This window comes from Bubalus kerabau, chromosome 15 (assembly GCF_029407905.1).
Source record: "Bubalus kerabau isolate K-KA32 ecotype Philippines breed swamp buffalo chromosome 15, PCC_UOA_SB_1v2, whole genome shotgun sequence".
Lineage (NCBI taxonomy): Eukaryota > Metazoa > Chordata > Mammalia > Artiodactyla > Bovidae > Bubalus > Bubalus kerabau.
Window position 1 is genome coordinate 1611731 of NC_073638.1, and position 12091 is coordinate 1623821.

The 12091-nt window shown below is 37.9% G+C and overlaps 1 protein-coding gene across 6 annotated transcripts in view; it reads right to left on the reverse strand.

Annotated features, from left to right (window-relative positions):
- Positions 1-12091, reverse strand: part of MRE11 (MRE11 homolog, double strand break repair nuclease) — a 76553-nt gene that overhangs the window by 64092 nt on the left and 370 nt on the right. For 5 of the 6 annotated variants that reach the window (XM_055547436.1, XM_055547439.1, XM_055547434.1 and 2 more), the window contains exons 2-4: positions 11268-11385; positions 9526-9658; positions 3977-4137 (exon numbers count right to left, since the gene is read on the reverse strand). In XM_055547436.1, coding sequence (XP_055403411.1) covers positions 3977-4137; positions 9526-9658; positions 11268-11287 — 314 coding nt within the window. In that variant the 5' untranslated portion in view covers positions 11288-11385. The remainder of the gene's footprint in view (positions 1-3976; positions 4138-9525; positions 9659-11267; positions 11386-12091) is intronic. The other variant, XM_055547438.1, reaches the window with a different exon arrangement.

Genomic DNA, 12091 nt, shown 5'->3' on the forward strand with positions numbered 1-12091 from the left:
TTCACACTACTCCTGTCCCTAGCCACCAAGCTCCTCTTCTCAGAGGAAATGACACTAGCAATTTCTACTTTATCTGTGAAAAAATATCTTATACCTGTAAAGCAAATAAATACATCTTCCTTCTTCCACAAATGGCAGCACAATACAGACCTTTGGACCCTGCCTTTATCCCTTAACATACTTTGTAAATCATTTCATATCAGTATATAAAGAGCTTCCTTGTGGCTTTTTTTAGCCAGACACTGTATGGATTATTACAATGTGTTTAAGTAGATACCTACCCATGGACATTTAGGCCATTTCCAGTCTTTTGTTTCACAAATGGTTACAGTGAGTAATCCTGTACAAAGATGCCCTTGTGAGAGTATAGGAAATTATCTAGGAGGACACTGTCAGGTCAAAAAGCACACCTACATTTGTAAATTTGATTACTGCCAACTTCCCCCCATTGAGGTGGTATAATTATATATAATACAATGGCACAGCATGAGACCATTTCCCCTTACTCCACTAGTACAATATATGATCAAACTTCTTCAATCTTATACCAGTAGTTCTAAATCCTAGCTGCACAGCAAAATTCTCTAGGGATCTTTGAAGATCCGCCAATGTCTGAGACACAATCAGGGAGATTAACTGAACTAGAGACTGGGCATCAGTACTTTTTAAGATTCTGCGGTAAAGATAATACACACCCAGGACTGAGAATTACTGATGTATATAAATCCTATAGGAGAAAAATATCTCAGTATACTTCATCTCGTATCTTTCATATTCTTTTAATATGTTTAAATGTCACTTTATTTCCTTTTCAGTGAATGATGTCCATATTCTTTACCTAACTTTTTTTTTATTAACTCATGAATTTCTTTTAACTAACTTGAAAAAATTATTTATCTATTGGGAAAATTAGACCTTAATTTGCCTTGAATTAAAAATGTTCTTCCTGGTTGAACCTGGACTTCCAACTTCCATGGGCAGCTCTTGCCATGCAGAAATTTACAAAGACAAAAACATCAATCTTTTCTTTTATGGATTCTGGATTTGTGCAATACTTAGAAAAGTCTTTTCCACATTCAGATTTTTTAAAATGCTTAACAGTTTCCTCTAGTTCTTTTATTGAATAAGCTATATTTTCCTGGAGATATGTGATACCACCTTTATCAAATACTAAATTCCCACATTTACTGAGGCTATTTCTGGAACTTCTATACTCTTCCAATTATCTGCCTATCAATTCATGAATTATACCACATTTTTTATTATTGTAGAGAAGGCAATGGCACCCCACTCCAGTACTCTTGCCTGGAAAATTCCATGCAGAGGAGCCTGGAAGGCTGCAGTCCATGGGGTCGCTGAGGCTTGGACACAACTGAGCAACTTCACTTTCACTTTTCACTTTCATGCATTGGAGAAGGAAATGGCATCCTACTCCAGTGTTCTTGCCTGGAGAATCCCAGGGACGGGGGAGCCTGGTGGGCTGCCATCTATGGGGTCACACAGAGTTGGACACAACTCAAGTGACTTAGCAGTAGCAGCAGCATTATAATATACTTTTTTCCAGCTATACTGTGATATAACTGACATGCAACATTGTGTTACTTTAAGGTATACAAATACGTTGGTTTGATATATTCTATACTGCAAAATGATAACCACTGTAACTTACCTAGCACTGTAAGCTTAACACACACTCCCTTCAACACCTGCCAGCATGTCACACAGTTACCATCTCCTTTTTCTAGTCAGAACGTTTAAGATCTACTGTCTTAGAAACTTTACTAACTCATACTATGCTGTACATTAGATCCTAGGAATGTAATCATTTTTTAATCAAAATTATACTTTTTGACCAGCATCTCCACTTTCACCCCAACACCCGGCCCTGGTAACCACCATTCCAGTCTCCATATGAGTTCAGATTCCCTATACTGCGTAAGTGATGTTACACATTATTTGTCTCTTTGTCTGACTTAGTTTACTTAGCATAAAGCCTTCAAGGTCCACGCATGTTGTCTCAGATGAAAGGATGTCTCTTCTCACAGTTGAGTAACATGTATGTATTACATATACACACACACATATATATTACATGTTTATCCATTCTTTCACTGATGGACATGTATACTGTTGCCACCACTGCCTTATCTTGGCTACTGTGAATAATGCTGCAGTGAACGTGGGAGTGCAGACTATCTCTTTAAGATACTGTTTTCATTCCCTCTGGATATATACCCAGAGGGAGAACTACTGGATTACACGGTGGTTCTGTCTTTGAGGGGGAATCTCCAGTGTTTTCCACGGGCTGCATAAACTGGCATTCCAAATAGTGCGCAAGGGTTTTCTTCTCTCCACATTCTCCACAATACTTGTTCTCCCTTATCTTTTTGATGACAGACATCCTAACAGGTGTGAGGTGATATCTCATTGTGGTTTTCATATGCTTTTCCCCAATGATTAGTGATGCTGAGCACCTTTTCCTGTACCTGTTGTTTGTTCTATTTCCGTGAAAGCTAACATTGGAATTTTGATAGGGATTGAACTGAGCTAAACGCTACTTAGTAGTCCTCTTTTTCAGAGATTCCCTATTTTTTTGTTGTTGTTCTATTTTTCTACATGAACTAGTAAACTGGAACAGAAAATTATCCAAAATGTAGTACAAAGAAATAAAGTTATAGGGGATATTAAAAAGTGGGTAAGATATAATTTTCAGAAAGAGAACAGGAAAGAAGGTTTGAAAACATTTGCTACTGTTGTTTAGTTGATAAGTCATGTCCAACTCTCTTGCAACCTCATGTAATGTAGCCCACCAGGCTCCTCTGTCATGGGATTTCTCAGGTAAGAATACTGGAGTGGGATGAAAGAAATCAAAGAGGACACAAATAGATGGAAAAATATACCATGTTCATGGATTGGAAGAATCAATATAGTGAAAATGAGTATACTATCCAAAGCACTCTATAGATTCAGTGCAATCCCTATCAAGATACCAATGGTATTTTTCACAGAACTAGAACAAATAATTTCATAATTTGTACGGAAATACAAAAAAAACCTCGAATAGCCAAAGCAATCTTGAGAAAGAAGAATGGAACTGGAGGAATCAACCTGCCTGACTTCAGGCTCTACTACAAAGCTGCAGTCATCAAGACAGTATGGTACTGGCACAAAGACAGAAATATAGATCACTGGAACAAAATAGAAAGCCCAGAGATAAATCCACACACCTATGGACACCTTATCTTTGACAAAGGAGGCAAGAATATACAATGTAGAAAAGACAATCTCTTTAACAAGTGATTAGAATTTTTTAAAACAAGGACATATGTTAAAAATTGTAAGAATCTTTCAAAATCCAATTCTGCTGCTGTGTCGCTTCAGTCGTGTCTGACTCTGTGTGACCAAATAGACAGCAGCCCACCAGGCTCCGCCATCCCTAGGATTCTCCAAGCAAGAAGACTGGAGTGGGTTGCCATTTCCTTTTCCAATGCATAAAAATGAAAAGTGAAAGTGAAGTCACTCAGACTTGTTACATATTTGACTATGAACATCAAAATTAAGTATTTCTGTCAACAAAAGGTCCTGTGAACAGTCAAAAGACAATCCACTGATTGGGAAAAAAAATAAATATGTTTAACAAAGGCTTGATATCTAAAATATATAAATAGCTCCTGCAAATTCAACATGAAAAGCAAAAAAAAAAAAAAAAAAATCCAAATTTTTTAAATAGACAAAGGATATGAACAGAGATTCCAAAAGTACAATAAAAATCTGAGAAGTTACTCAATCTATTAATTAGGGAAATATAAATTAATACAATAATGTACAGAAAATTCAAAGAACTACAACTGTCAAGGAAATAGCTTATAATGAAGAGAAGATGACTAATTGTTTATGTGTTCATGCATCTTACATAGGAAATGTTATATATCATAGACACAAGGAAACATTCATTGAAGCATTTAAATATACTTACTTACTAAAACCAAAGTTAACTGACTGGTCGCTGAGAATTTCAAACTGTACAGGACGATCCCCCATACAATATTTTCTTAATAACTCGAGGCAGGTATGTAATGTTTTTCTTGAGGGTTTATTTTCATGAAAAAGATCACCACCTAACAAAATAAAATCCACCTAATGAAAAGAAAATAGTGTGAAAATTAGTGTGTTGTATAGGTAAAATTTTTAAAACTATAGACCAAAGAGAGAAAAAAATTTTATAAAAGATACCACTATGTGTGGAGATTTAAAGTTTCACATTTTGTTCATTTAAAGGCCCTTCCAATCTGGTTACTAATCTGATTCCCACTTAGGTTCCCAGGCCACCTTCAAAAAGCCATCTTTAAATTACTATACCAAGTCTCTTAACTCATGCTACCAGAAGTGATTTCTTTTTTTAAAGTTATCCAAATCAAACATAAACTTTGCACTTTAATAAAACCTATTGAAGGAATGGTTCAGTGGTAAAGAATCTGTCTGCCAAGCAGGAGACCCAGCTTTGATACCTGGGTCAGGAAGATCTGCTGGAGAAGGAATTGGCAACCCACTCCAGTATTCTTGCCTGGGAAATCCCATGGACAGAGAAGCCTGGCGTGCTACAGTCTATGGGGTCACAAAGAGTCAGAGACAACTTAATAACTAAACAACAACATGCAAGAAAGAGCTGATTCAATCCAAATTATTCACTGGATTCATTCAACAATTATTTAGACTTCCTATAGGCAGTGAAAGCTCAGGAAATACCAATCTACAAAACAGATCATGTCCCTGCCCTCACTGAATACAATGTACCATACCTCATACTGAGTATGATGAATAAAATATGACCCCTATTCTATTCAAAATCCAGTGGGAGAGAAAAACTGCTATGCATCTAAACATAAATCAGACTCTGAATTTAGACGGGGATATATACCAGGAGAAGAGCTATTACCAGAGAGAATTTCTGGTATCAGAAAGACTCATCACAGTGCATGGCACAGCATACTCTTGTTTAACAAACATCTGCTCTTCCCATCTTCCTATGCACTGTCTTCCTCCTCTTAAAAGCCCCAGACTCCCTTCTCCTTCTCCTTAGATCAGGATGGCAGATAAGCCTCCATTACCTCACTGCTGGGAGTCTCATATTTTTGTGGGGCTCCTGCATGGGAAATACCATGGACAGATGAGCCTGAAGGGCTATAGTCTGTGGGGTCACAAAGAATTGGACATGACCTGAGTGACTAAACAACAACACTGCACATATGCGATATTTTAGCCCATTAATCTGTCTTGCGCGCATGCTAAATTGCTTCAGTCGTGTTCGACTCTTTGCTACCCTATGGATTATAGCCCACCAGGCTCCTCTGTCCATGGGATTCTCCTGGTAAGAACACTGGAATGGGTTGCTGTGCCCTTCTCCAGGGGAGCTTCCCACATTTCATGTCTTCTGCATTGGCAGGTGAGTTCTTTATCACTAGTGCCACCTGGGAAGCCCTTATCTGTCTTATGTCAACTTAATTATCAGACCAGTCAGAGAACCTAGAAGGGAAGAAGGAAAAGATTTCTGGCCCCTACACTAGTCAGAGAGACTGCAATTAAAATTTAAGCTAGGTCTTCAAAACTAAACATGATTTGAGCAAAGGAAAAAAATGATCAAAGGAAAAAAACAATCAAAGCCATAGAAAAAGGGAGGGGAAGGGAAAGAGTTGTTTAAGAGAGTTTTGGAGGTTGGTTACTCAAACATACAAATGTGCTTAATACTACTCAACTGAATCCTTAAACATGGTTAGGGTGGTATGTTTTATATTACCAAGAGCAAAAAAAAAAATTTTAATATCTTTAAAAACTGGTTTGTGACTCTAGTGATCACTGAAAACACAACTTGCTTCTGAGGTATTCCGGCCCTACATGAATCTACTTATGAGGAAATGTCAGACACATCCAGTCGAGGAATATTCTACAAAAATAATTACCTGTGACTCTTCAAAAATGTCAAGGTCATGCTGAGAGAACAAACTTATGGTTGCCAGGGGTTAAGGATAGAGGGGAAAGGATAGTTAGAGAGTTTGGGATGGCATGGACACACTGTTATATTTAAAATGGATAACCAACAAGGACCTACCACATAGAATAGGGAACTCCGCTCAAAGTTATATGGCAGCCTAGACAGGAGGGGAGTCTGGTGAGAGTGTGTGCGTACTCAGTGTCCAACTCTTTGTGACCCTACGGACTGTAGCCTGCCAGGCTCCTCTGGGATTTCTCAGGCAAGAATATCAAAGTGGTTGCCATTTCCTTCTCCAGGGGATCTTTCTGACCCAGGGATAGAACCTAGGTCTCCTGCATTGCGGGCAAATTCTTTACCATCTAAGCCACCAGAGGACTCTGGGGCAGAGTGAATACATGTATATCCATTGAGTCCCTTCACTATTCACCTGAAACTATCACAACTTTGTTAAAAAAAAAAAAAGCCAGAGTCATTAAAGACAAGGCAGACTGAGGAAACGTCCCAGATTATAAGAGACTAAAGAGACATGACAACTAAATGTAAAATGTAATCCTGGGTTGGGATCTAACAGCACTGACCTGCCCCCAAACTACCACGACATTTGTTGTGGGGAAAACTGGCAGCATCTTAGAATTACATGATAGTACTGGAGAAACATCAGTTTTCCTCGTTTTGACAAGTGCACTCTGGTTACACATGCAGTTTACTCTCAAGTGGTTCAGAAAAAGTGTGTCTGTCTGTGTGTGTATGTATGGAGAGAGAGAGGATAAATTAAATGTAAAAGTATAGGAAGGGCATCCCTGGTGGCTCAGATAATACAGATTCTCCCTGCAATGCAGGAGACTCTGGTTTGATCCTTGGTCAGGAAGATGCCCTGGAGAAGGGAATGGCAGCCTACTCCAGTTTTCTTGGCTGGAGAATCCCATGGACAGAGGAGCCTGGACTACAGTCCAGGGGTCAAAATAGTTGGATCCAACTGAGCGATTAAGACACAGATACAAATTCTCACACACACACACAGTGTAGGAAAATCTCAGTGAACCGTAAGAAATTATTTGTACTATTCTTGCAATGTTTCTGTAAGATTGATATTGTTCCAAAATTAAGAGTTAAAAAAAAAGACTCTGAAGAACTAGAGAGTACAGATTAGCCTGACAGAACTAAAGAGCAGAGATAAGGCTGGTTAGAAGGCTGCTGCTACGTCGCTTCAGTCGTGTCCAACTCTGTGCGACCCCATAGACGGCAGCCCACCAGGCTCCCCCATCCCTGGGATTCTCCAAGCAAGAACACTGGAGTGGGTTGCCATTTCCTTCTCCAATGCATGAAAGTGAAACGTGAAAGTGAAGTCTCTCAGTTGTGTCCAACTCTTAGCGACCCCATGGACTGCAGCCTACCAGGCTCCTCCATCCATGGGATTTTCCAGGCAAGGGTATGGAGTGGGGTACCATTGCCCACAATATAGAGGACTTAAAAATCAGGAAGAATTTAGACTTCAGTAAGAAGAAATAGACACAAAAGATGGGGGAAAGTAAATATAACATGCATTTGGAGGTACCAGCTTGGGGCTGTGGGCAGAAGAGGACAGTTAGTATTAAAGAGTACAGGGAGAGGAAGCAGAAGGAAAGGAAGTGAGACAGTAAAGGAAACAAAAAGCTTGCGCTCAGGGAAAGACATAGTTCTTCAGCACCTAAGCATAGAAAAGGACACAGGATTCTCTAGCAGGAAACAAACCTCCTTTGACTGTTAATTTCTCTCCCTTCAGGGTAAAAGGAGACAATACTAGACATTCTCTCATTCATGAACACATTTATGAGAGTGCCTCCCGCTTGGCAGATCCTTTCGCAGTACTAAGATACACATGAGCAAACAGAAAAGAATCTTCATTCTCATCTAATTTATCTTCCAGAGGAGAAGAAAATACACAAGTAGATAATCCAATAAATTATTTCAGATGGTGCTATAAAAAAATGAATGAGTAATGTGATAAGACTGTTTGGAGTTATCAGGGAAGACTTCTCCAAAAAGATAAAACTTGAACTGAGAAGTAAACCCTGACAAAATCAAGATGCTCCAAGCGGGAAGAGAACCAGACACACAGAGGTCCCAGAGTAGAACACACACTCCAGAGTAGATGGAGCACAAGCCAAGCACCCTGAGTCAAAGGAGATGAAGTCTTCTAGTAGGGTCAGATCATATTGAACTCTGTAGTTTAATTTTTACTCTAGATTTAATGGAAGGCCACTTAGATTTTGAAGCAGCAGAGTGCCATGATCTGATTTATGATTTTATAAGTTCACTCTGTCTGCTATGCTGTAAAAAAGAAAAGAAAAAAAAAACTAAGGGGAGCTACTGTAGTTCAGCAAAATAAAAGTTTTGAATTAAGCTTATAGACACAAAGGCAGAAAATAGTGGGGAGATTCCACTCATAAATATTTAGAAATATGAACTAAAGGACTTGCAGAAAAACTGAACAGAACTCTGAGGAAAAGTCAAAGTTGAAGATAACAGTTTGCAAGTCACCCGAATTTATGTTTATTCCCCAGTTGTCTTCTGGGCTCTAGATGGACATTTTATCTGTCTGCCGGAAGGTTTCCTTGAATATCCTATTGGAACCTCCAACTCAAATGGCCTAAATCAAAATTCATCACCTTCCCACATAATGAAGTATGTAATAAGGAAGTGTGAAAATAACAAAGAAATCTTCCTTATTTAAAACCTACTTCTATTACCGGTACCACCATTCACCCAAACTTAACACACTTCAGAGATACTGTCATCCCTTCTCCCTCATCCGCATCTCCTAATCAAAGTATACAAACCCTATTTTTGTAATAGTTCTTGTATTCACTTCCTTTTTTCCATTGAAAGCCACGACTTTAAAAAAGCCTCAAACTTATCTTGACTTCATGCTAGACTCTTGTCAGAAGACTTTCTATTAGTTGGGTACAAACTCATCAATCTGGCATTTGAAGCTCTCAGTGAAGCTCAAACCACATTTCTAGTTTTCAGCCCTCTTTCCCAAACAAGACCCACCAGTGAGCCAACACAGCTGCTATATCCCTTCCAAGTCCAAGTTAAATGCCACTTAATTTATCTCATCTTACTGTCCTATTCTAAATGTGATCTCTTCTACCTCTAATCTCTCAGGAAATGCTGTTTATAATTTTCTTATGGCTCTTATCACATATGACCTTGCATCTGAGCATTTTAGACATTTAGCATATCTCACATACTGATATGCCTGCTGTATGTTCTTTGAAAGCAGAAACTATAACAGTCATCTTTACAGTTCAAAAAGAAACATGCTGCACTCAGTAAACACTTCATCAATTTTCATAAATTTTTACAGACTATTTACGAAAGGCACTCCTACTTGAATTCAGAGAATAAGGCACACGAAATCTGATTTGGACTTTTAGCATACTTATATTTAAGCAGGCAATCTGAGCGCAAGAACGTATGAAACAAAACTCTAAAAGGAAAAACAGTAAGTATAGGAACTTGGTAGAAACTGCAAAAATGCAAACCAAACTCACATCATTTTCCTGGGCAAGTCTTAAAATTTCATCAAGTGTTACAAATGTATCATTTCCTCTCACAGCATCTTTTTCCATAAATCCCAGATGAATATCGGTTGCAACCAAGATTTTAAATGTGTTTTCATCATCGCTGTATTTAAAAAGAAGAAACACTTCAATATAATTCATTGAAAGAATGTTCAAGCAAACTGAACATCTAAACTAAAATCTAAAAAAAAAATTCTAAATTAAATCTATAAAATAGCAATTATGAAATAAAATCATTTTTCCAGCTCTAAACAAGATCTGAAAATTTGAAGCATTTAGTTTATTAACATCACAATCTTCCTACCACTAATACAATGTGGAATATATACACACTTTTTAAAAGGCTCTGTAACTGCTTCAAAAATATATAACCGTGTTATAAGCAGTTTTATACACTCATATGTAACCTGGATTTGAAAGTTTATTTTCCTACTCTCTTCCACAGCAAAAACCTAACAGAATTTGATCCCAGTATCTAAACTTGCTATTTATCTACTTTGCACTTTTCCAGGAAAATTAGAATTAACTAGTTAATTTAAAAAGCACTCCTCTTATTTTATAAGTAGATTTCTATTCTAATAAGCTAGTAACTTACATCTAGGTCCCTGCTTGACTACTCTCCATACAAAGTTAGCTTCCCATTAACAAATCTGGCCAAGTTTACAATGCCATTTAAATTTGGTAGTACTCCAAAGATTCAATACTTTCATGTGAAGCAGCAATATGATAATTACTAACACTCTCTTAAACTTAATGTGACTTTTTAACTGTCTTTAAAATAATTTGGTATCTCTGATCTCATCTCAACTCTCATATGTAAAGAGGTTAGGTATTATTGTTTCTGAAAAACCAGAAGGCTAAATGCTAGAAATTAATTGATTTATCATGAAACAGAATGGCAGAAATGGTACTAAAAGCCGGGATTAAAATTCAGGCTGTTTTCACTAAAACATACGAACTTAAAAACAAACTTTTGTTTATCTCTAGAATTCAAATCTTTATACACAAGAGAAATTTCCAGAAAATGATATGCAGTTCTGACTGCTATATACATACAGATTAAGTCAGAATACTTTCAAATCACATTACTATCCAGACTTCCACAGCAATTTCTAAAGTATTTTCACTTGAGTTTTTTCATTTAAATACGAAAATTTATCTGAGAGACATTTTAACTTGATACAAATGAAGAAACTGAGGTGAAGTTTAAAGGCTTGCTAACTTGCTCAGGGTCAAACAATACTAATCAAGAAATTAAAACCAGGATGAAAGACTCCAAGTTGAAAGCTTTTCCCACATTACTTTTCCTAGTTCTTTTATTTATTTTCATTTTAGTCAGATTCATTTGCAATTTATTCAGTACCAGGGCAATGTATCCCTCTAAAAATGTGCTCTAAAAGACTTGCATTAGCTAGTAAGACTCAGTTCAAGAATATTTATAGCTTCAATAGTTTAAGACAAAAACCTAAGAACAAAAATTTATACAGCAATATGCCAATCTACAGCAAAACCCCAATCTACAGCTGCATATTATCTTTAATAAACATACAGTATGAATTGTTAACCGTTCCAAATATTTTTTTTGACGACTAACACGTGTGTTAATGCAAGCTCTTTATTTACTAAATAAGTGTCCTTTTATGGTGAGCATAGTCGACAGGCTATTTGGTAGAAACATAAACCAACAAATATTTCGGAAGAAAGGTGCTTACAGGGCATCCGCAGGGCTCATTTCTATGATCAGTCCACCTCCTCTGAGACCAGTTCCTTCTCCAAGTACCCTTGGGTCCGGTGCTCAAATAGGTCAGAAAACTCACTCGATTACAAATTCTAAAACAAAATTTTATTTAAAACATATTTTTAAAATGCAGACTGGCAATTTTGAAAGAGTCTCATTTTCACTTAAGCACCTACTACATTTTTATTTTTAATGTAAACAAAAAAAATAGCGTGTCTCCAGTGCCACTCCAGTTTTACCACTATAATTAAACTCCCCTAGCTCCTTTTGCGTGCCCTGTGGGAAGCTAATGTTTGTTAAATGAATGGGCAAACGAGTCACACAATACTTCCGGTTTAGCACAAGAATAACTCTGAACAGAAATGTTTAAGTTGCATGCAAGGACTACGCTGGAGCCTAAGGAGATTTCCTGCTTAAACACAGAATTATTTTAAAGACACGGGCTTGTTTTGAAAGGACAAGGGGTCCACGTTTGAATAAACAAAAACACGTCGTTGAAGGAAAATACTCAGAGGAGCCTTGGAGAAGGAAATGGCAACCCACTCCAGTGTTCTTGCCTGGAGAATCCCAGGGACGGGGGAGCCTGGTGGGCTGCCGTCTATGGGGTCGCACGGAGTCGGACACGACTGAAACGACTTAGCAGCAGCAGCCGGAGGAGCCTAGCGGGCTACAGTCCACGGGGTCGCAAAGAGTCGGACACTACTGAGCGACTTTACTTTCACTTTTGAGGAGGAGAGGCTGCCACCGTGGAACGACCCCTCCCACGCCCAAATCGCCGGTTCGGTGAGGATCCCAAAT